Source organism: Salvelinus alpinus, chromosome 24 (genome assembly GCF_045679555.1).
Source record: "Salvelinus alpinus chromosome 24, SLU_Salpinus.1, whole genome shotgun sequence".
In the NCBI taxonomy this organism is placed as follows: Eukaryota; Metazoa; Chordata; class Actinopteri; order Salmoniformes; family Salmonidae; genus Salvelinus; species Salvelinus alpinus.
In genome coordinates, this window is record NC_092109.1 from 5,842,254 (window position 1) to 5,868,339 (window position 26,086).

At 42.4% G+C, this 26,086-nt stretch overlaps 1 protein-coding gene across 9 annotated transcripts in view; it reads left to right on the top strand.

Moving 5' to 3' along the window:
- The window catches only part of fcho2 (FCH and mu domain containing endocytic adaptor 2), a 99,955-nt gene that overhangs the window by 68,252 nt on the left and 5,617 nt on the right, over positions 1-26,086 (top strand). For 3 of the 9 annotated variants that reach the window (XM_071363368.1, XM_071363369.1, XM_071363373.1), the window contains 9 exons: positions 8,994-9,593; positions 10,113-10,225; positions 10,443-10,575; positions 10,803-10,889; positions 11,124-11,183; positions 11,890-12,001; positions 16,161-16,316; positions 17,152-17,284; positions 17,615-17,814. In XM_071363368.1, coding sequence (XP_071219469.1) covers positions 8,994-9,593; positions 10,113-10,225; positions 10,443-10,575; positions 10,803-10,889; positions 11,124-11,183; positions 11,890-12,001; positions 16,161-16,316; positions 17,152-17,284; positions 17,615-17,814 — 1,594 coding nt within the window. The remainder of the gene's footprint in view (positions 1-8,993; positions 9,594-10,112; positions 10,226-10,442; positions 10,576-10,802; positions 10,890-11,123; positions 11,184-11,889; positions 12,002-16,160; positions 16,317-17,151; positions 17,285-17,614; positions 17,815-26,086) is intronic. The other 6 variants (XM_071363374.1, XM_071363375.1, XM_071363370.1 and 3 more) reach the window with 5 other exon arrangements.

Below are 26,086 nucleotides of genomic sequence, written 5' to 3' on the forward strand. Positions count from 1 at the left end.
GGTCACTATATATATTTTGTGTTTAAAAATGTGTTTGGACCTTTCATTATGGGGTATTTTGTGTAGGTGGGTGAGATGTAAAAATAAATAAATAATATTTAATCAATATTTAATCCATTTTGAATTCAGGCTGTAACACAACAAAATGTGTAATAAGTGAAGGGGAATCTGTACATTCAGAAGGCACTGTATAGGGAGGAATGGTCTATGATCCCTCCCAATAAAACAACAAGCTCCCGCGCTCAGGTCTGTTCAACGCTGGTCCGACCAATCTGATTCCACGCTTCAAGACTGCTTCGATCACGCGGATTGGAATATGTTCCGCATTGCGTCCAACAACAACATTGACGAATATGCTGATTCGGTGAGCGAGTTTATTAGGAAGTGCATTGACGATGTCGTACCCACAGCAACGATTAAAACATTCCCAAACCAGAAACCGTGGATTGACGGCAGCATTCGCGTGAAACTGAAAGCGCGAACCACTGCTTTTAACCAGGGCAAGGTGACCGGAAACATGACCGAATACAAACAGTGTAGCTATTCTCTCCGCAAGGCAATCAAACAGGCTAAGTCCCAGTACAGAGACAAAATAAAGTCGCAATTCAACAGCTCAGACACAAGAGGTATGTGGCAGGGTCTACAGTCTATCACGGATTACAAAAAGAAAACCAGCCCCGTCGCGGACCAGGATGTCTTGCTCCCAGACAGGCTAAATAACTTTTTTGCCCGCTTTAAGAACAATACAGTGCCACTGACACGGCCCGCTACCAAAACCTGCGGGCTCTCCTTCACTGCAGCCGAGGTGAGTAAAACATTTAAACGTGTTAACCCTCGCAAGGTTGCAGGCCCAGACGGCATTCCCAGCCGCGTCCTCAGAGCATGCGCAGACCAGCTGGCTGGTGTGTTTACGGACATATTCAATCAATCCTTATCCCAGTCTGCTGTTCCCACATGCTTCAAGAGGGCCACCATTGTTCCTGTTCCCAAGAAAGCTAAGGTAACTGAGCTAAACGACTACCGCCCCGTAGCACTCACTTCCGTCATCATGAAGTGCTTTGAGAGACTAGTCAAGGACCATATCACCTCCACCCTACCGGACACCCTAGACCCACTCCAATTTGCTTACCGACCCAATAGGTCCACAGACGACGCAATCGCAACCACACTGCACACTGCCCTAACCCATCTGGACAAGAGGAATACCTATGTGAGAATGCTGTTCATCGATTACAGCTCAGCATTTAACACCATAGTACCCTCCAAACTCGTCATCAAGCTCGAGACCCTGGGTCTCGACCCCGCCCTGTGCAACTGGGTCCTGGACTTCCTGACGGGCCGCCCCCAGGTGGTGAGGGTAGGTAACAACATCTCCACCCCGCTGATCCTCAACACTGGGGCCCCACAAGGGTGCGTTCTGAGCCCTCTCCTGTACTCCTTGTTCACCCACGACTGCGTGGCCATGCACGCCTCCAACTCAATCATCAAGTTTGCGGATGACACTACAGTGGTAGGCTTGATTACCAACAACGACGAGACGGCCTACAGGGAGGAGGTGAGGGCCCTCGGAGTGTGGTGTCAGGAAAATAACCTCACACTCAACGTCAACAAAACAAAGGAGATGATTGTGGACTTCAGGAAACAGCAGAGGGAGCACCCCCCTATCCACATCGACGGGTCAGTAGTGGAGAAGGTGGAAAGTTTTAAGTTCCTCGGTGTACACATCACGGACAAACTGAATTGGTCCACCCACACAGACAGCGTTGTGAAGAAGGCGCAGCAGCGCCTCTTCAACCTCAGGAGGCTGAAGAAATTCGGCTTGTCACCAAAAGCACTCACAAACTTCTACAGATGCACAATCGAGAGCATCCTGTCGGGCTGTATCACCGCCTGGTACGGCAACTGCTCCGCCCACAACCGTAAGGCTCTCCAGAGGGTAGTGAGGTCTGCAGAACGCATCACCGGGGGCAAACTACCTGCCCTCCAGGACACCTACACCACCCGATGTCACAGGAAGGCCATAAAGATCATCAAGGACAACAACCACCCAAGCCACTGCCTGTTCACCCCGCTATCATCCAGAAGGCGAGGTCAGTACAGGTGCATCAAAGCAGGGACCGAGAGACTGAAAAACAGCTTCTATCTCAAGGCCATCAGACTGTTAAACAGCCACCACTAACATTTAGCGGCCGCTGCCAACATACTGACTCAACTCCAGCCACTTTAAAAATGGGAATTGATGGAAATTATGTAAAAATGTACCACTAGCCACTTTAAACAATGCCACTTAATATAATGTTTACATACCCTACATTAGGGTATATACTGTACTCCATATATATACTGTACTCCATATCATCTACTGCATCTTGCCATCTTTATGTAATACATGTACCACTAGCCACTTTAAACTATGCCACTTTATGTTTACATACCCTACAGTACTCATCTCATATGTATATACCTTACTCTATACCATCTACTGCATCTTGCCTATGCCGTTCTGTACCATCACTCATTCATATATCTTTATGTACATATTCTTTATCCCTTTACACTTGTGTGTATAAGGTAGTAGTTGTGGAATTGTTAGGTTAGATTACTTGTTGTTATTACTGCATTGTCGGAACTAGAAGCACAAGCATTTCGCTACACTCGCATTAACATCTGCTAACCATGTGTATGTGACTAATAAAATTTGATTTGATTTGATTTGATTTGATATGTTCTCCAATCTTATAAAACATTTTAGAAAAGGGCTCAGTCCTCGCAAGGGGAGGGTGCCGGAGTATTGAAAACAGGGATGCCAATCATGTTTACCCATATCTTTTTTTCTCTTTTTTTTCATTATTTGTTTAACAAAATCAAATTTTCTTAGCAATTGTATTAGTATAAAATAATATCATTAAAACATATGTTTTGCATGTAATATAGCTCAGTATTTGTAGATTTTTTTTTATAGTCTTTTTTTTCTCAAATTTATTTTTGCTCATTTATCGAGGGTGCCAATCATTTAGGTCATGTTTTCACTATCATCTCAAACTACTACTGATACAGACATGACCCCACACAACTCCACATGTAGTCCAGGCAGTCCCCTGCAGAGCTCAACAACATTAGGAAGCTCCTACTGTGTACATATTACACATTGACATCAGTCTTCCTCATACATATCTTATGTTGACAGGGAACTCTCCAGTGCTCATGTTTTGTGTACTGTTTGTGTTGGTTATGAGTTTCTAATAGATGATGTGACCTTGTTTTTTATTTGTTTAAAATTTGACTTAAAGGTGTCATGTAAGGAGGTTTTGCTCATACCTTTATTTACGGTGTATTTCATTTTTCAGATTTTTTTTGTGAAATTCTTGTCACAGTTTTGATTAGTATGCATTTGGCTGTCTTCAAATGTTAGTACACCCCCCCCCCCCCCTCACACACACATGTATGTTTATTTTATCATCATCTCATTTACATCCCACTTTTTCTCGTTCACTCTGTCCTGCCTCACTCCAGTACAGATATGTGAGAACCTGTTTTTTAGTGGCAAGGTTTATGTGGTGTGTGTGACTAGGGCTGTTACGGTGACCGTATTACCGCCACACTGGCGGTCACGAGTCATGATGGCAGTCAAATTCCACATGACCGTTTAGTCATGTTTAGGAAGGCCACCAAAAATTCTGACATTTTCCATCCCTAACTACAACATTTTCCGTCAAGATAGAACTGCCAAAGGGGGCGGAGTTGCAATCTACTGCAGAGATGGCCTGCATAGTTCTGTCATGCTATCCAGGTCTGTGCCCAAACAGTTCGAGCTTCTACTTTTAAAAGTCCACCTTTCCAGAAATAAGTCTCTCACTGTTGCCACTCCAGACTTGACTGCCGTTGACCAACACAAAAACATCCTGTGGCGTACTGCATTAGCATCAAATAGCCCCCGCGATATGCAACTTTTCAGGGAAGTCAGGAGCCAATATACACAGTCAGTTAGGAAAGCAAAGGCTAGCTTTTTCAAACAGAAATTTGCATCCTGTAGCACTAATTCCAAAAGTTTTGGGACACTGTAAAGTCCATGGAGAATAAGAGCACCTCCTCCCAGCTGCCCACTGCACTGAGGCTAGGAAACACTGTCACCACCGATAAATCTACAATAATTGAATTTCAACAAGCATTTTTCTGCGGCTGGCCATGCTTTCCACCTGGCTACCCCTACCCCGGTCAACAGCACTGCACCCCCCACAGCAACTTGCCCAAGCACTTCTCCTTCACCCAAATCCAGATAGCTGATGTTCTGAAAGAGCTGCAAAATCTGGACCCCTACAAATCAGCTGGGCTAGACCATCTGGACCCTCTGTTTCTAAAATTATTTGCCGCAATTGTTGCAACCCCTATCACTAGCCTGTTCAACCTCTCTTTCGTATCGTCTGAGATCCTCAACGATTGGAAAGCTGCCGCGGTCATCCCGCGAAACACTAGACCCAAACTGTTACAGGCCTATATTCATCCTGCCCTTCTAAAGTCTTCGAAAGCCAAGTTAACAAACAGATCACCAACCATTTCGAATCCCACCGTACCTTCTCCACTATGCAATCTGGTTTCCCAGCTGGTCATGGGTGCAACTCAGCCACACTCAAGGTCCTAAACGATATCATAACCTCCATCGATAAAAGACAGTTCTGTGCAGCCGTCTTCATCGACCTGGCCAAGGCTTTCAACTCTGTCAATCACCTCATTCTTATCAGCAGACTCAATTGCCTTGGTTTCTCAAATGACTGCCTCGCCTGGTTCACCAACTACTTCTCAGATAGAGTTCAGTGTGTCAAATCGGAGGGCCTGTTGTCCGGACCTCTGGCAGTCTCTATGGGGGTGACACAGGGTTCAATTCTCGGGCCGAATCTTTTCTCTGTATATATCAACGATGGCGCTATTGCTGCTTGTGATTCTCTGATCCACCTCTACGCAGACGACAACATTCTGTATACTTCTGGCCCTTCTTTGTACACTGTGTTATCAAACCTCCAAACAAGCTTCAATGCCATACAACACTTCTTCCGTGTTCTCCAACTGCTCTTAAATGGAAGTAAAACTAAATGCATGCTCTTCAACCGATTTCTGCCCGCCCGACTAGCATTACTACTCTGTACAGTTCTGACTTAGAATATGTGGACAGCTACAAATACCTAGGTGTCTGGTTAGACTCTAAACTCTCCTTCCAGACTCACATTAATCATCTCCAATCCAAAATTAAATCTAGAATCTGCTTCCTATTTCGCAACAAAGCCTCCTTCACTCATGCTGCGAAACATACCCTCGTAAAACTGACTATCCTACTGATCCTTGACTTCGGTGATTGTCTTACAAAATAGCCTCCAACACTCTACTCAGCAAACTGGATGTAGTCTATCACAGTGCCATCCATTTTGTCACCAAAGCCCCATATACTACCCACCACTGCGACCTGTCTGCTCTTGTTGGCTGACCCTCGCTACATATTCGACGCCAAACCCACTGGCTCCAGGTCATCTATAAGTATTTGCTAGGTAAAGCCCCGCCTTATCTCAGCTCACTGGTCACCATCGCAACACCCACCCCATAGCACATGCTACAGCAGGTATATTTCACTGGTCATCCCCAAAGCCAACACCTATTTGGCTGCCTTTCCTTCCAGTTCTCTGCTGCCAATGACAGGAAGGAATTGCAAAAATTACTGAAACTGGAGACTTATATCTATCTCACTAACTTTAGGCATCAGCTGTCAGAGCAGCTTACCGATCACTGCACCTGTACACAGCCCTTCTGTAAATAGCCCACACAACTACCTCATTCCCATGTTATTTGTTTTTGCTCTTTTGTACCCCAGTATCTCTACTTGCACGCCATCATCTGCACATCTGTCACTCCAGTGTTACTGTTAAATTGTAATTATTTTGCCACTATGGCCTATCTATTGCCTTACCTCCCTAATCTTACTTCATTTGCGCAGAATGTATGTAGATTTTTCTATTGTGTTATTGACTGTACTTTTGTTTATCCCATGTGTAACTCTGTGTTGTTTTTTTCACACTGCTTTGCTTTATCTTGGCCAGGTCGCAGTTGTAAATGAGAACTTGTTCTCCACTGGCCTACCTGGTTAAATAAAGTCATGGTAATTAGGCTTCTCCAAGCTCTGATGCTGCTCATGGTCATTAGTAGCCTACCAAACTTGCTAATTGCCTGGTACTCAGCACTCGATTGTCCCTCTAATCACCCTGACATTAATGCAAATATAATCGAAAATCTAATCAAACACTTCATGAGAGCCCATGAGCTCATGTTGCACAACATTTCTATAGGCTATGCAATTGTGTGAGAAAACAGAGTGATGGCCTCTATTAAAAAGAGGAGGATCCCATCAGCTTTCTATAGGCTAGGCCTACTATTTTTTTTCTCAACTTTCCTAATATTAAGCACATTGCTTCTCTTTACAACAGGAGTATAGCCTACCTGGTTGGCATGAAAATGATCCACGGGACAGTCACTGGCTGACAACATTTCAAGACCGTGACTGACTGTGTGTTTTTATATAGAGTGACGTTACTGCTGATCCATTGCCTGAGCTAATCGTAATCCACAGTTAATTGCACCTAGTTTGGGTCAGAGGGCTGGCTATAAGGCCCACTGACACGTATGCTGTCAAACACTATTTCGTTACTGTCAAAGGTCCTCGCTTTAAAGCCAAAAGAGCAGCATAACGTTCCCTGGTTAAGATACTGTGATGATGCTTTTTAAACACTCTCCGTACAATGGAGGCATTACCAGGCGATAGCACATTCATCACATTCAGCTAGCCCTGACTGAACTGCAAACAGTTCATTTGAGAAACCTGTAAGAATTTATAGTTGTTTGATTATTCAGGGGCTTTCCAACTTTGAAGTTGCTTCTTTTGCTTTTCATTCTTTTTGTGTCTTATTTTCTGTGTGTAAGATTTGCAGTCTTGTGTTTGGTTTGGTTGCTGTGTTATTGTTTTTTTGCTGTCTGTATGTGTGTTTATGCTCCGCCTTTCTCCACCTTTCACCCCTCCTCCTCGGACATTTAGTATTTTCCTCTCCATCCCTTTATCCCCTCCACACATTACTGAGTCCCCTGTCTTTCTACCAGGGTAGCCAGGTAACATCTGTTCCTTAGCTGCCCCTCTTTAGAGCAGTGTGGTTGCACTGTGCTAAATAGTTTTCCGAGTATCCCAATAGCTTTTCAACTATCTAACCTCACGTACAAATAGCCTTTACATGGCATCCAACATTTGATTCAATTGCTTGTCGTTGTGTGTTTTTTGGTGGCGTTTTTGATTTTTCAAATGAACACGTTTTGGGTCAACATTTGCTTTGTTCGTCTCTCTCCAAAAATCCACTCTGTTATCGTAGGATTTCATAGTTATGAGTTGTAGCAATGTTTACTTTTTGTTAATCAAGCCAGTGAGGAAGATGGCTAATTTAAACAGTGGTAGATTGAAAGGCCCTGCTAAACTTTGATAAGCTGAGAGCTATGTGTGACGCTGCGTGTCTGCAGGGTGTGATGACCTAACACCAAACAGTCCGAGTAACTGAGCTCCCCTCCACCAGCTGTAATCCTCTAACACATTTATTACCCACAACCAACCCTTCACAGTTAAATTTTAAACATGTCAGACATTCCTATCATAGCCTGACACTCACATTGCCTAATGTTGCACAGAGATTGCATATGATTGCAGTTCACAGTGAACTAGGTCTACACCTGGCTGTCTCATAGCAGGGTTGGGTTTAACGTTTAAATGTTTTTGATGGAAATCATTTTTTATTATTATGGAAGTCACTGCGTAAGGATTATAAAGCCTTGTTCTTTGAATTGGTGACAAAAAAAGAAAACTACGCTACTGGTTTGTTCAATTTTATTGAATGGAATGACTCTGGTGTATTCAACCGGGGGTCCTGCATGGGGGTCCACGTAAAAAAAAAAAAAAATTAAATGGAAGAAAAATAATAATAATGTGTATGTACACTACCGTTCAAAAGTTTGGGGTCACTTAGAAATGTCCTTGTTTTTGAAAGAAAAGCACATTTTATTTGTCCAGACCTTCTTTGCAATTTCTCACATGAAATAGCCTTCATTTCTCAGAAAAATAATAGACTGATGAGTTTCAGAAGAAAGTTCTTTGCTTCTGGCCATTTTGAGCCTGTAATCGAACCAACAAATGCTGATGCTCCAGATACTCAACTAGTCTAAAGAAGGCCAGTTTTATTGCTTCTTTAATTAATCAGAACTACAGTTTTTTCAGCTGTGCTAATATAATTGCAAAAGGGTTCTCTAATGATCAATTAGCCTTTTTAAAATGATACACTTGGATTAGCTAACACAACTTGCCATTGGAACACAGGAGTGATGGTTGCTGATAATGGGCCTCTGTGCGCCTATGTAGATATTCCATAAAAAAATCTGCCGTTTCCAGCTACAATAGTCATTTACAACATTAACAATGTCTACACTGTATTTCTGATCAATTTGATGTTATTTTAATGGACAAAAATATAGTGTGAGTTTGTTTCTCAACTCCTAATATTGAGCAAATTACACTCACTGGAGTATCCGACATAGGCTTTGATAAAGCACCATTGCGACAAGTGTCGCTGGCTGCTGGTAAGCTCTCGTGACACATTTTTGCCAACACATGGTTAACCATTGTTTAACCAGTTAAACAGCTGCTCTTAGTGAACATGTGTTTGGAGTCACCTTTGCAGCTAATAGGCTATGTTAACGTTTACACTTCCTCTTTCAATTATAATGTGGGGAGGTCAAAATAATGAAAAACGATCAAATCTATTCATTTTAAAATGTTGATTACTTCTCCTTGCCATTATCATTCACCTGCTGAGGTAGGAATGTAAAGATGTTTGCATGAATATCTTTGGTTCCTTCTCCTTAATCTGTGGCATGTGTCTATCACTCTGCCCCCACCCTGGACTCTCCGGCGCCCCTCACAGCTGAAGTGATATTACAGCGGGAGCTCTCCTCTCCCCCACTGGCAGACAGCCTGCAGACCAAAGGAGAGGTCACCCCTCTCCCTCCCCTCGCCTCCACCACCACTAACACCTTCTCTCCATGGGAGGCCTCACCAGACGACCCCTTCCTGGCTCTGAAGCCCATCCCAGCACGGGCCCAGAGTGCCCCCATCACCCGGCAGGCTGAGCCCCAGGATCCAACCCCTGCAGCCCCAGCCAGGCTCCCTCAGGGAGAGGACCAGTCAGCATTCTCCTGGTCCCAGAGCCAGTGGATAGCCTTCAATGATGACTTTGTGCCATTCCGACGCCAACAGAGTTGCGGTCCTGGTACGGGTACAGGCCCGGTCAGCAATGACCGGACCCAGTCAAACCCCCCTACCAGCAGGACCCAGTCTAACCCTCCTATTGGCAGGGTCCAGTCTGGCCGGTCCATCCGTTTCTTCTCTGAGGACCCCGCTGACCCCTATAACAAGATGCAGCTGAGCAGTGGGGTTGTGGAGGACAGCGCCTCCTGTGTCTCGGAGGTGTTATCAGCACTGACAGAGGGGATGGTAGCCTCAGCAGCTAGCCAAACAAACAACGGTAACCTCTAGCATGCCATAAACAAATGTTTTTTTTGTCTGAGTGAAGTTTTGACTTGACTTTTTTTTCTTCTTTTTTTCCCCTACTTTTTTTTAAATTGTCTTTTCAGTTTGAAATGTCCACCTTTTCATGACAATGTTGTTCTTTCGATCTTATTTACAATATTTTTGGTTGAATAATACATTTTTATTTGTGTGTTTTTGTTTTGCGGGGCATATGCTTGTTTGCCTTAGAGAATTGTTAACCCAAAGTTTTGTGAGCTATGTTCATTTTTTTCTGTTTGTATTCTATGATTTGGAATTTGCATGTCGTGACTCCTGCGTTGATGCATGATTTTTTGCATTACTTTGAGTGATTCTGTTGTCTAAGAAGTTTAAATTCACTGAACCTTGTTTTAGAATTCCATCACAAGTACATCACAAGTATTGCAGCATGGCGTTACCTTATCGTACCGTAGCTTACTTCTGCTTTTAGTCTATGATTGACCCTCTCTACCCCCTCCTCCCCGTCCCTCTGCAGTGCCTGCCCTGGCCAGACCCACTACTCCTCTAGCTGGGGCCCTGGTGCCTCCTCCACGACCCTCCTCCAGACCCAAACTACCCACAGGAAAACTCACAGGAATCACTGAAATTGTGAGTATCTCCAGCCGAGTATCTGCCCAGTATCTAACATATCTCTTTGTGCATTAGAGCATTGATTGATGAAACCATTCTCTATTAATTCATGATAATGGACTACATTTATTTAGAGTTTTTCACTCTTGCTATATACAGTAATCTGTATGGAGTTAACTTGCCATATCTGTTACTATTGGTTACATTCCCGGGTTTGTGTGGTCTATCCAACCAGGTGCGGCCGTTCAGCCCGCCAAAGACGTTGTCCAACGCCAGTCTTCCTCTGGCTGCTCCTCTCGCCCGGGCAGAGAGCTCCTCCTCCCTGTCCTCCACCGCCTCCCTCAGTGCCTCCAACACACCCACCGTCGGTAAGAACATGCCCACGCTCCATCACCTTCCCATCTCTGTACCTCCTCTTTACAGTCTTCTCCTTTCACCTCCTCTACTGCGATTTCACATTTCTTAACAACGCCCTTTCCTCTCAAACAAGTCTCTGCTTGTTTCCTCTCCTCCACTCTCACCTGACCTAACCCCACTTCTTGTCTTTAAATCTTATTGGGCTTCTCTCCTTCCCTCACTCCTCTCCTCCTCACAGGGCCTGAGCGTACCTTTCGTCTCTCCCACTCCTCTCCGGAACCAGAGTTCCTCCTTTCTCCCTCTCCTCTGTTTCTCCTCAGCCAAAGTGAGTCTCCTTTCTCCCACCTCCAGCCTCACTGTGACTCCGTAAAGCACCTAATGCACACAGTGTCTTTAGGGTTTGTCTCCCATCCTGATTTCGTACACATGCTCACATTCACACCCAGGTGTGTTGGTTTGGAGCCCATTGCCCTGTGCCATCATCTCACCTCATCTCACCACGTTCTTGTTTTTTTTTGGTTTCTTTCCTCTTTCTTTTCTTTTGTTGGGCCCTTTAAAGAGGATGATGGTTTCATTGGGAAGCTGCCCACCTTTGAGAAGCGCTGTGAAACGCCTGCAGGTAGGGGGTGTGGTCAAATAGCCCGGACATGCCTCTCTGTGTGTGACACACTAACAACGGCCACTCGGATTGGCTGTCTAATCTCTGTCTGCCTGCTTATGAAATGTATCTCTCTTCTCAACGCGTCTGTCAGCATACGCCCGTCTCTCACTGTGAAAGTCCATGTAATCAACAAACCGTAAAGCATGGTTGCGTTCTCTTAAATAACAAATCATTTAAAGGTTGGAAGTTAATTGCCGTGTTTAACAGTTCTTACTCAAAGAATCCCAGAGAGTAATTAATTCCAATGGTACATTTATAATAATTCTTAACAATACATCATATTTTACCCAAATCTAGAACATTTACTTCCTAGAGAGGTGTGATTGTTTTTGCATGTAATGTCTTGGGATTTTTTAAATGTACTTTTCCTCTGAAATAATGGAATGATTATTAGCCTATTTTCCATAATGATATAATTGAATGAATGACCTTATTATGTAGTAAATTAACTGTGTTCTTCAGGTTGTGTTGTCTGCTGCATGAGTGAGTGTGAGCCTTTCTCGTTTTGATGTGAAAGTTAAAATGAATTGTACACTTCAGTCATAACAGTACACTCATTTCATCTTTCTTTATCTCCCTCTCAATCCCCCACAACTCTCTCTCCCTCCTCTTTCTTTCTTTCTCTCTCTTTATCTCTCTCCCTTTCTATCTCTCCTTCTCTCAGGGACGTCTCGCGGTCCCAGCCCGGTGACCCTGGCATCCCAGGATGCCTTGCCCATCGCTGTGGCCTTCACAGAGTCTGTTAATGCCTACTTTAAAGGAGCTGATCCCACTAAGTGAGTCTCACATGACCACCTACAGCTCAGAGAGCTAACCTGGGCCTAACACACACAGCACGAACACTGCACGCAAGTGAACACACACCTTGCACATAGACACACACACACACACACACATATCACTGTACACACACACTATGAACAACCATTGTTGCACTGCATTTACTGCTGCATACTGCTATTCAACTCATCCATGCACATAATATGTTACACAAATATTAAAGTAAAACTTTGCTCCATACTTCACACACATGACGAGCCAGTGTGTCTCTGCGTCTGTCTGTCTGTCTGTCTGTGCGTCTGTCTGTTTGTCTGTGCATCTGTGTGTGTGTGTGTGCGTCTGTCTGTCTGTGCGTCTGTCTGTCTGTGCGTCTGTCTGTCTGTGCGTCTGTCTGTCTGCGCGTCTGTCTGTTTGTCTGTCTGTGCATCTGTCTGTCTGTGCATCTGTCTGCGCGTCTGTGCGTCTGTCTGTATGTGCGTCTGTCTGTCTGTCTGTATGTGCGTCTGTCTGTCTTTCTGTCTGTGCGTCTGTGTGCGTCTGTGTGTCTGTATGCCTGTACATCTGTCTGTCTGTGCAACTGTCTGTCTGTCTGTGCGTCTGTGCGTCTGTCTGTGCATCTGTCTGTCTGCCTGCCTGTCTGTCTGTTTGTGCATCTGTCTGTCTATCTGTGTGCGTCTGTCTGTCTGTGTGCGTCTGTCTGTGCATCTGTCTCTCTGTGCAACTGTCTCTCTGTGCAACTGTCTGTCTGTCTGTGTATCTGTCTGTACGTGCGTCTGTGCTTCTGTCTGTCTGTCTTTGCGTCTGTCTGTGTCTGTGCGTCTGTCTGTCTTTGCGTTTGTCTGTGCGTCTGTCTGTCTTTCTCTGTCTGTGCGTCTGTCTGTGCGTCTGTGTGTGCAATGATTTTGGTTAGACCGACACTACTCTTTCAGAGTGGATAACCCACATGGGGCAGATTATAGTCTGGGACATAGAAAACATACACCCTTTTATTAGTTAACTGCTGTTAAATTGCTGCTGTGCAAAATGATTATTTTTGCAGGGATTAGCAAATGGAACATTTCATAAGCAGTGCAGTGGACACACAGGGCATGGTTGGGGCTCGCACGTAGACCACACCACAGCAGACTGGGATGGGGTTAGACTACCGGGCCTTGTTTACATTTGGACTGAGTTAGCCTTGGCCTGAGTTGTCCAGGGTCGAATTTAGACGTGGATGAGTTAGATTTGGAGTTAAACGAGAGGACTAACTAAGACTGAGACTGTGCACTGCCTCGGACTACAATTCCAATAAAGGTACAATACTGTGATAGACTGGACTAGTGGGCAGATGTTTAACCCTTTGTGTTAATGCTCTGCTGTGCCACTCAGGTGCATAGTGAAGATCACAGGTTTAACACTAGAACCGCTGGGCTTTTCAGCCTATAAGTAGATAAAGAACGTTTCCGGGCGTCCCCTTTAGCATACTCATCAGATGTATATCAACCTTGCCCAAGACAGGAGATGATTGTGGACTACAGGAAAAAGAGGACCGAGCGCGCCCCCATTCTCATCGACGGGGCTGCAGTGGAGCAGGTTGAGAGCTTCAAGTTCCTTGGTGTCCACATCACCAACAAATTAACATGGTCCAAGCACACCAAGACAGCCGTGAAGAGGGCACGACAAAACCTATTCCCCCTCAGGAGACTGAAAAGATTTGGCATGGGTCCTCAGATCCTCAAAAGTTTCTACAGCTGCACCATTGAGAGCATCCTGACTGGTTGCATCACTGCCTGGTATGGCAACTGCTCGGCCTCCGACCACAAGGCACAACAGAGGGTAGTGTGAACGGGGCCAAGCTTCCTGCCATCTAGGACCTCTATACCAGGCGGTGTCAGAAGAAGATCCTAAAAATTGTCAAAGACTCCAGCCACCCTTGTCATAGACTGTTCTCTCTGCTACCACACGGCTAGCGGTACCGGAGCCCTAAGTCTAGGTCCAAGAGGCTTCTAAACAGCTTCTACCCCCAAGCCATAAGACTCCTGAACACCTAATCAAATGGCTACCCAGACTATTTGCATTGCCCCCCTCACCCTCTTTTACACTGCTGCTACTCTTTGTTGTTATCATCTATGCATAGTCACTTTAATAACTCTACCTACATGTACAGTTGAAGTCGGAAGTTTACATACACTTAGATTGGAGACATTAAAACTCATTTTTCAACCACTCCACAAATGTCTTGTTTAGACGACAAAAGTCGTTTAGGACATCTACTTTGTGCATGACACGGATCTCCCGGTTGCGGCCGGCTGCGACAGAGCCTGGGCGCGAACCCAGCCCAGCCTGGGCGCGAACCCAGAGACTCTGGTGGCGCAGCTAGCACTGCGATGCAGTGCCCTAGACCACTGCGCCACCTGGGAGATGTAGAAAATTTGTGGCCAGAACTGAAAAAGCTTGTGCGAGCAAGGAGGCCTACAAACCTGTCTCAGTTACGCAAGCCACCTGTCACCTGTCAAAAGTCACCCAACTTATTGTGGGAAGCTTGCGGAAGGCTACCGAAATATTTGACCCAAGTTAAACAATTTAAAGGCAATGCTACCAAATACTAATTGAGTGTATGTGAACTTCTGACCCACTGGGAATGTGATGAAAGAAATAAAAGCTGAAATAAATAATACTCTCTACTATTTTTCTGAAATGTCACATTCTGAAAATAAAGTGGTGATCCTAACTGACCTAAGACAGGGAATTTTTACTAGGATTAAATGTCAGGAATTGTGAAAAACTGAGTTTAAATGTATTTGGCTAAGGTGTATGTAAACTTCCGACTTCAACTGTACATATTATCTGAACTAACCGGTGCCCCCGCACATTGACTCTGTACCGTTACCGCTGTATATAGTCTCGCTATTGTTATTTTACTGCCACTTTTTAATTACTTTATTTCTTATTCTTATCCGTATTTCCTTAAACTGCGTTGTTGGTTAGGGATTCGTAAGTAAGCATTTTATTGTACAACACCTGTTGTATTCGGTGCATGTGACTAATAAAATTTGATTTGCTAAGTAGTGCATAAACAATTATAAAGGATGTGGAAATATATCCATGAGAAGATATAAAAACAATCGTTATTTGTTTGGATAGAGTCAAGGATAAGTTTTGTAACGTTCTACAAAGTCCTAGTGAAAAAAGGTATAGCTTATTTTCGTTCCCTACAATAAAACATTACAGTGTAATACATTTGATCAATTTGATTTGTAGATTTGGTTGGTAATAGAGTTATAGTAAGTAATACAGTTAAGTTTCAGCTTCTTTTGACAATGTGGAGAGTAAAAGATATAACCAGGCGGTTGTCACTCTCCATCACTGATATGGAGTACAGCTCCGCTGGTATGTTGTTTTGCGCAGGTCCCTACTCTGTTTGTTCACGGTTCCGAGCAGGCTAGTCTTCTTTGCAATCAACTTGTCTGCCAGGGAAATTGATGTGAAGAAGTTGTTCGTTGTCACTGCCATTGCCCATGTAACGCTCTGAGTCTCAAAACCACAGGCTCAAACAGTCGTTCACCTTCTGGCCTGGATTCATCTTTCCCCAGATATGGAAAGCCATTGAGCAAGTACTTGGTTTCGACATCGGCGGCCAACCAAAACTTGTGTCCAGTTTGTTGGCCATGTATTGGGTGAAATGGCACCGAGATTTGGTTTTGGAATAGTTGCTCATCAACAGTTATATTCTCTCCTGGCAATGCAGTTCTTCACACAACATTTCCAGGTGTCTGAGACGGCGATGATCTTGGTCCGTCTGCAAGCGTGTTGGTATCCTTCCCATCAAAATGCAGGTGTCTCATAATCTCTGAAGCGGTTGCGTGGCATGGTCTCTTGGGGGGAAAAAGTTAACCTCAAACCTATCAGATCAAATTGATATGAGCTTTGAGTTCATGCATAGACATGTCCCACGTACTGTTTCTTTTTCTGTGCGCATCCGCGGCAGTACAATCTCTAATGTGCTGCAACATCAACATGTCACTTGAACAAAACTATCCAGTGTGGAGGCAAATTTGTCTCTTTGCGTGAGCTGTAGGGCCTGCTCTCTTTCTTTGCTGCTTTTCTCGTCTCCTTAGGTGTGTTGAAGATCACAGGTTTAACCCCTTTCACGTGCCGCTCTCCTTCACCCTCTAGGTGCATAGTAAAGATCACTGGTGACATGACCCTGTCCTTCCCCATGGGTATCATCAAGGTGTTCACCAGTAACCCCTCCCCTGCCGTGCTCACCTTCAAACTGAAGAGCACGTCCAAACTGGAGCAGATCCTCCCCAACCAGACACTACTGTTCAGGTGAGTGGAGAAATTCCAACATTCTGATAACGTTTTATTCACAGTTGATATGGTTAACGTAAACATTCCTACAACGTTTTAATGAACCTGATTGATGTGTGGTTACCATACAGGCATACAGGACCATAGAGAATCATTCAGCTATATCAGTAAAGACCAGATTCCAATACAGGTGTGTGCGTTTGAACCCAAAGAAAGGCTATAACACTGGTTGAACACCAGTGGACAAGACTTGAGCATATCAGGGTGGCAGCCCGTAGAGAGAGAGAGAGGTGTTGAGGGGATAGTGGTGGTGGTGGGGTGATGAGGGGAAACCTAGCTTGCGTCATTGAGGGGAAATTCTATTAGCATCGGTCATAAACCTATCATTATCCTGACAGCGAACTATTTTCCACCATTCCTCTTCAGACATCAGGTTCTCAACAGGCCATGTCTAGAGGAGTGTTGCGTCAGCTCTCAACAAGCGACAGTATCGCCTCTAAATTGAAGCTCCGTGTTGTGTTTTCTCCAGCATAGCCACCATGTGTCTAGCCCTAGCCAACTTATTAGCAGTGAATCATCAGTGGAAAACAGACAGCAACCTGAGAGTCTCTTTGAAGAGTGGATTCCTTTCTTCCCCCAAAGGAAAAGAGGATCTTTTCTTCCTCGTTTTTCTTTCTGTCCTTCTCAGTCTGCTTCCTCTGGGTAACTCTGAGTCCACATGGCTGGACTAATTGAATCAAACGGAATTCATTTTTTAATAGCTGCGGGGCAATAAAAGGGTTTGCACACGCACAGAGCAATGAATACTTGAATCTCTGATAATTTCCTGTGTGTGTGTGTGTGTGTTATCCAGTGATCCCTCGCAAAGTGACACTAATACCAAGGACTTTTGGTTCAACATGCAAGCTCTCACATCCTACCTCAGGAAAGCATCAGAGCAGAACCCTGCTGCATCCTACTACAATGTGGACATCCTCAAATACCAGGTTAGTCCCAGACTAAACTAAATACTCACTTTAGTATATTGTATACGCCTACAGTATATACTCCAGAAGTAAAATAAGTTATACTCAAAATGAAACATTTATTACCATCAAATGTGTGTTTGTAAATGTATTTATTTCATATATTGTTAGTGTATTAATTGTTTTGGCTTCTCTCCAATAATATGGTCTTTGCTGTTTTCCTTCTGACCTTATGCTGTGTCACTGGGTGTACAGGTGTCCTCTAATGGGATCCAGTCCACCACTCTGAACCTGGCAGTGTACTGGAAGTGCACCCCCGCTACCACTGACTTGACCTGTCCCTCTGTCTAGGTGTCCTCTAATGGGATCCAGTCCACCCCTCTGAACCTGGCAGTGTACTGGAAGTGTACCCCCACCACCACCGACCTGAGGCTGGACTACCGTTACAACCCAGAGTCCATGCTCTGCCCCGGCCCTCTTTCCAACGTACAGGTCCTAGTGCCTGTAGACGGGGAGGTCATCAACATGCAGTCCCTGCCCAATGCTGTCTGGTGAGAGAAACGACCAGAGAACATGTGGACAGCAGTACTATTTAGTTTATATATTTATTTAATTTATTAACCCCTCCACCACCCCCGCTTCAGAGGACAAATATATTTTAGTTTTTTGACAGCTTTTTTTGCTACATATACATACATTTTACATACAAATTTAGCATACACATTTTATATACAACTTTTACATAAATGGTACTTTTATATTTAAAGCAGTCACATAACAATAATACAATACCAAACATAAACTCTTTAATCCCCATCCCACCTATCACCATAGACCACCCTTGTTTGGTTTCCATGTGCTGTATATTTTTCATTGTGCTGTGATGTTTTACATAATTTTTTTAACCTTTCTAATCGTATAGTATCCACAGATCTTGAGCTAAAGTTGAAAACCTGTCCTACGAGTATTATTATATTATTTATTGACTGTCTATGGCTTTCCAAATCGCCCAACAATGCTATTTGTAAAGTTCATTTTAAGTGCATGTTGTGATTTCTTTTTTTCTTTTTTTTTGTTACAATTCCTGAACCTGTGAGCTGAGATGGTTGTATGCCCCAAATATAACAATCTGTTGGTGGCAAGAATTTTATAAACTCAGCAAAAAAAGAAACGTCCCTTTTTCAGGACCCTGTCTTTCAAAGATAATTTGTAAAAATCCAAATAACTTCACAGATCTTCATTGTAAAGGGTTTAAACACTGTTTCGCATGCTTGTTCAATGAACCATAAACAATTAATGAACATGCACCTGTGGAACGGTCGTGAAGACATTAACAGCTTACAGACGGTAGGAAATTAAGGTCACAGTTATGAAAACTTAGGACACTAAAGAGGCCTTTCTAATGACTCTGAAAAACACAAAAAAAAAAGATGCCCAGGGTCCCTGCTCATCTGCGTGAACGTGCCTTAGGCATGCTGCAAGGAGGCATGAGGACTGCAGATGTGGCCAGGGCAATAAATTGCAATGTCCGTACTGTGAGACGCCTAAGACAGCGCTACAGGGAGACCGGACGGACAGCTGATCGTCCTCGCAGTGGCAGACCACGTGCAACAACACCTGCACAGGATCGGTACATCCGCACATCACACATGCGGGACAGGTACAGGATGACAACAACAACTGCCCGGGTTACACCAGGAACGCACAATACCTCCAGCAGTGCTCAGACTGTCCGCAATAGGCTGGACTGAGGGCTTGTAGGCCTGTTGTAAAGGCAGGTCCTCACCAGACATCACCGGCAACAACATCGCCTATGGGCACAAACCCACCGTCGCTGGACCAGACAGGACTGGCTGGTGTGACCTTCACTGAGTGACCTTCACTGACAAGTCGCGATTTTGTTTCACCAGGGGGGATGGTCGGATTCGTGTTTATCGTCGAAGGAATGAGCATTACACAGAGGCCTGTACTCTGGAGTGGGATCGATTTGGAGGTGGAGGGTCCGTCATGGTCTGGGGCGGTGTGTCACAGCATCATCAGATTGAGCTTTTTGTCATTGCAGGCAATCTCAACGCTGTGCGTTACAGGGAAGACATCCTCCTCCCTCATGGTACCCTTCCTGCAGGCTCATCCTGACATGGCCCTCCAGCATGACAATGCCACCAGCCATACTGCTCGTACTGTGTGAGATTTCCTGCAAGACAGGAATGTCAGTGTTCTGCCATGGCCAGCAAAGAGCCCGGATCTCAATCCCATTGAGCACGTCTGGGACCTGTTGGATCGGCGGTTGAGGGCTAGGGTCATTCCCCCCAGAAATGTCTGGGAACTTGCAGGTGCCTTGGTGGAAGAGTGGGGTAACATCTCACAGCAAGAGCTGCCAAACCTGGTGCAGTCCATGAGGAGGAGAAGCACTGCAGTACTTAACTTCTTGCGGATCAGTGGGAAATAACCGTCCCACCTGGCCAAATTCAAATGAAATTACTATAAATATTAAACTTATATCACAAGTGCAATACATCAAAATAAAGCTTAACTTGTTGTTAATCCAGCCGCCGTGTCAGATTTCAAAAAGGCAAACCATGCGATTATCTGAGGACAGCGCCTAGCACACAAATGCATAACAAATAATTTTCAACCAGAGAGTTGTGACACGAAAGTCAGAAATAGCGATATAATTATATGCCTTACCTTTGAAGATCTTCTTCTGTTGGCACTTCAAAAGGTCCCAGTTACATTACAAATGGTCCTTTTGTTCGATAAACTCCTTCTTTATATCCATAAAAACTCAGTTTAGCTGGCGCGCTTCGGTCAATAATCCACTCGTTTTGCCTTCTTCAAAGTGCATACAAAATTAATCCCAAACATTACCAATAAATTTATCCAAACAAGTCAATCAACGTTTATAATCAACCCTTAGGTACTCTAATACGCAAATAAATTATAAAATTTAAGACGGAGAATCGTTATCGTCTTTACCGGAGACAAATACCAAAGAACGCGCTCTCATTGACACGCTTGGAAACACTACAGCCAAAATGGGAGCCACCTAGAAAAACTACAATTTCTGGCTCTTTTTTTCCAAAAACCAGCCTGAAACTCTTTCTAAAGACTGTTGACATCTAGTGGAAGCCCTAGGAACTGCAACCGAGCACGATTTGTTTTTTGGGGGGGGGTGGTTTGTCCTCGGGGTTTCAGTTCTGTTATACTCACATACATTATTTTAACAGTTTTAGAAACTGAGTGTTTTCTATCCAAATCTACCCATTATATGCATATCCTAGCTTCTGGGCCTGAGTATCAGGTAGTTTACTTTGGGCACACTTTTCATCCGGACGTCAAAATACCGCCCCCTATCCCAAAGAAGTTAATGCAGCTGGTGGCCACACCAGATACTGACTGTTACTTTTGATTTTGACCCCCCCCCCTTTGTTCAGGGACACATTATTCCATTTCTGTTAGTCACATGTCTGTGGAACTTGTTCAGTTTAGGTCTCAATTGTTGAATCTTGTTATGTTTATACAAATATTTACACATGTTAAGTTTGCTGAAAATAAACGCAGTTGACAGTTTCTTTTCTGTTGAATTAAGTGTAGTTTTTTTGTACCAGTTCATAAACCATATGCCATGGAATTGGTACATTGAAAGTCTCTTACCATTTATTTTGCAACCTGTATGGCGCAGCTGTCAACAATTTTGTCCTCAAATGAAACTGGTATATTTTTCTATTTATGCCAGTTCCTTTCAGCCAATTTGTATCTCTAATATTTGGCAGGGAAACAAGTTCCCTACCTTCTCCCTTTTCCACTTGCCGCCTCCTATTTTTGTGGTAGTTCTGCAATCAGTTGGTTGTAAATTTGGATTGAGCAGATATTCCCATATATTTTCGATAACTGCATGTGTGACATAACTCCTCAGTTTCTATTCATAGTATCATGAATAAATATAATACTTTTTTTTTTATCCATAAAGAATGTTTTTTTATTAATTAGTATATTTCAGTTTAACTATATTTGTTGTAATATTTGTTCTATCTTTTATAGAGGATAAAACTGAAGTTGTAAACAGCATTGTATGGCTTGTTTAAGAAAAGGCGATACTTTAAACAAAATTACATTTTCAATTAGTCGGAAATGAGAAGTTGTATAACCTCTCTGGGATAGCGGGACGCTTGCGTCCCACCTGGCCAATAGCCAGTTAAAATGTAGAGCGCCAGATTCAAAAAAATTATATAAAATCATACTTTCATTAAATCACACATATAAGATACCAAATTAAAGCTACACTCGTTGTGAATCCAGCCAACATGTCAGATTTCAAAAAGGCTTTTTGGCGAAAGCATAAGATGCTATTATCTGATGATAGCACAAAGGCTAGCACAAAGGCTACACTCTCTTTGTTGACAATTTCAACCATGCCGGCGCTACTCAAAACGCAGATATAAAATATAAAACATGATTCTTTTGTTGGCACTCCAATATGTCCCATAAACATCACAAATGGTCCTTTTGTTCGATTAATTCCGTCCATATATATCCAAATTGTCCATTTATTTGGCGCTGTTGTACCAGAAAAAAACAGCATCCAATTTGCGCAAAGTCACGACAAAATATCTAAAACATTACCTCTAAACTTTGCCAAAACATTTCAAAGTACTTTTGTAATACAACTTAAGGTATTTGTAAACGTTAATAATCGATCAAATTGAAGACGGGTCAATCTGTTTTCAATACAGCAGATCAACAAACTCACGCTACTTTTCAAGTCTTGCGCAACTCTCAAACAAAAACACAAGATGTCACTTTACTTCCTGGTGTTTTTCTTCTTCATTGTACTAATGAATAACCTCAACCTATTTCCATACACTGGTGACATCCAGTGGAAGCAGTAGGAACTGCGAGTATAGTGATTAGAATTCTGGCCTGCCCATAATAACTCATTGAACAGACAGTGACTTAAAAAAAAAAAAAGTTAGTCCTCAGGGTTTTGACTGCTTTATAAGTTCTGTTATACATACAGATATGATTCAGAGAGGCTAGAAAAGTGATCAAGATCTTCAATGAGACTGTGCAGAGATCCAGATTGCAGACTTGAGAAAAAACTAGAGTCATCGGCATACATTGACACTTGTTTTTATCCCCAGGATTTCTAACCCCTTGATGTTCTTGTTGGATCTAATTTTAATAGTTGGCATTTCAATGGCCATAATAAATAGATATGGAGACAACGGACAGCCTTGTTTTACTCTTCTTAAAAGCTCAATACTTTCTGAGAAGTAACCATTATTTACATTGAAGTGTTAGAGGCCTTCAGTTTTTTAAATGGACTGGATCTTTATACTTATCATCTGGATACTGCTTTAGTAGTAATGAAATCAGACCTTCTTGTTGAGTACCTGAAAGTTTACCATTTGTATAAGAGTAATTGAAACATGCTAATAATGGATCTTTGAGTGCATAAAAAAAGGTCTGATATACCTCTACTGGTATACTGTCAAGCCCTGGTGTTTTTCCAGACTGAAAAGATTGTATTGCATCAAAAAGTTCCTCTTCTGTAAATTGGCCTTCACACAGGTCTTTCTGTAAATGTGTTAATTTTACATGCTGATTATTATTATTATTAGGAAAGAAATCCTTACAGTTAACATCATTCAGTGGAAATGGAAGAGACTGAAAATAGAACATATGCTTAAAATATTTTGCTTCCTTTTTCAAAATATAATTTGGTGAATCATGGATAACTCCATTTGTAACAAGTTTCTGTAAATAATGTTTGTGCATTTTTAACCTTTTTCCATCCAATTCACTATATTTTGTAATACATTACACTTGATCGTTAATAAGTACCTCCATTTATTTTTGTTTTTTTCTATTTTGTGCCTCTATAGTACAGTTTCCATTACCATCTACCTGCGATGTTACTTCCTTTATTAGTCTAATCTCTTTTGACCTAAACTGCTTTTGTTTAAATGATGAATATTGTATTGAATGGCCTCTAAAAGTACATTTGAAAGTGTCCCATACAATAAGGGGATCTGTTGTACCTATGTTATGCAAAAAAAAAAGTAAATTATAAATTATTTTGTCTTAGTTAAGAGATTTATTATTTTGTCTTAGTTAAAAATGGTCATCCAATAGGCTTTGATTACATTTCCATTATCCCTGTCCACGTGGAAATACTGTAAGAGTTATATGGAGGCCAATTAGATGGTGGTCCAATCATATTCTGTAAGAGTTATATGGAGGCCAATTAGATGGTGGTCTGATCGCATTCGGTCTCCTATTAAAACTTTTAAAAACTTTTGATGCCAGCAAGAACGAGACTAGGAAGTAATCAAGACGGCTAGCTTGATTAAGCATCCTCCATGTATATCTCACTAGGTCAGGGTTTTTCAACCTCCATATATCCACGAGTTCTAATGTATCCATGATCTTTGTGATCTCCTTAAGTGCTTGAGGGTGATAGTTTGTAGAATGATTTCCTTTACGATCCATCGAGGTACTTAAAACCGCGTTATAATCTCCCACCGTAATATCCGATTATTTTGTTGCTTGTGCGCTCAATAAATTATTATATATATTTTCGAAGAAGTGTGGGTCATCATTATTTGGCCCATATAGATTAATTAGCCAGATCTGTTTTTGGTCCAATAGCATATTTAAAATAATCAATTTTCCTTGCGGATCTGTTTGTGCCATCTGATCAAAATTTGTATCAATTAGTATAATCACACCTTTTGAGTTTCTTTGCCCATGACAAAAATCTATTTCTCCCTCCCAGTCCTTTTCCCACCCAACCTCATCTATATTTGTAGAATGAGTTTCCTGTAAACAATAGATATTATATTCTCTCCGTTTCATGTGAAAATGTATAGCTTTTTTTATGATCTGCTATACTTATTTCCGCACTTACCATAATGATACCCAAGTTTCAATTATACTTACCACAACCAATGTTTTGTAAACTTACCATTAAAAAGCACCATGATGATAGTGTCCAAATAGTTGTACCATAATAATTTGCAACTTTGTAAACCTCCAATTGTCCTAATATTCCACCCACTAAAACCTCCCCCCATATCTAGGTCTGTTCAACCATCTCCCTGACTCATGACGTACCTTTGTGTCCTAAGGCAAACCCTTGGCCGCCAATTGGAGTTGCCCAAAGGGAAATATGGGCAGTCCCATGATAACATAAATAACTATGAGGGTGCTTAAGGGAACTAACCAAATAACATGGAAAACAGTCAGAAAAAAAAAAATAGTACCAATAATAGATCATATGAATAGAAATAATAACAGCACAATCTTATAAATGCATGCTCATATTTTGAAAGTCCTAGCAAGGCATGTCAGCCCATCCTGCTCAGTTCATTGGATTAAATTGTTCGAAAATCTTTGGAAAAATTAAGAGAAAACAACCTACATATCGCAAGACCAGTCCCTTTTTTTTATATCCATTACATGCAAGACATATTTCATGTAGTCCTCATATAGCCTGTTGTATTCCGACCAAAAAAGGAGGAAGGAAAAAGGAACATAGATTCTAACGGCCGCTAATGACTGCAAGTAAAAATGTGTCTTAGGCATCACACTGCCCATAAAGGAATACCCAAGTTTAACTTACAATCGACTCTGACACAGCCATGGCACGATAGCCAAGAATACATGCATTACTGACAATTCAGAGCGAGTAAACCTGTAAAACCAACCCTCTCTCCACCGATACACATTTTGTTTTTATTCCAGGGTCGTTGCTCTATCACCTCGGCTGTTTTACACATAGGCCTATATCATTAGGATCAATAATATAAAAGGTAGCATAAATAGCTTATATAGAAATATAATATACCTCTCTCTCGCTTAGAGAAGTGCTTCCATAAGCCAGTGATTGTGTTAGTTCTACCGTTAACTTCAATCAGTTTATCCGTCTTAACCAGCCCGCCACACACTAATAGCAACAACAACCCTGTTGACAATACCTACTCCATTTGCCGGTGTGTATCGGAACAATAATCATCCTTTACATTTTTTATATTAAGATTTATATTTTAAATGTAAATAGGTAACACCAATTATTTTAGGATCGTATAGGCCTATTCCAATAGAGAACCGTTTTTTAGTTATATAATAATTTTGCCTTATAATAAATCTATTAATATTTATTACGTTTTATCTTAAAAGCTAATCGTTCCGATTCACATCGGCGAACAAGGGCCGCACTATATACCAGCTTTTAAGTCATAATATACCCGACCTCTACAATTAGGCCATATCATATCAAAGAACAAAAACAACCTTGGTATTTCTAATGTTCAATCTTCGAATTTAATAAATAAACAATCATAAAGGAAAAAGATCAGCCTTACCCAACTTCGCCTTCCCCTGAATCAAAACCTGATATTACGCCCAAACCCATTCTGCATTACCATCCACGTCCAACCTTATTTTAAGTAAACATAGTCCACAGTTCCATACTGCATGAAAAAAACAAAAACAAATAAAAGTCGTTTATGTAAAAAACGAATTAATCAAATCAAATGTTATTAGTCACAGGCGCCGAATACAACAGGTGTAGAACTTACAGTGACATGCTTACTTACGAGCCCCTTAACCGACAGTGCAGTTTCAAAAAATACAGAGAAGAGATAAAAGTAACAAGTAATTAAAGCAGTAAAAAATAACATATACAGGGGTATATAGCCGGTACAGAGTCAATGTGTGGGGGCACCGGTTAGTTGAATCCATGTTTACTGTGTAATGCGGTGCAAATATGTATCGGGAACTACTTCAACAGGAGGTAGCTATCACTCACAGCCACGTTGT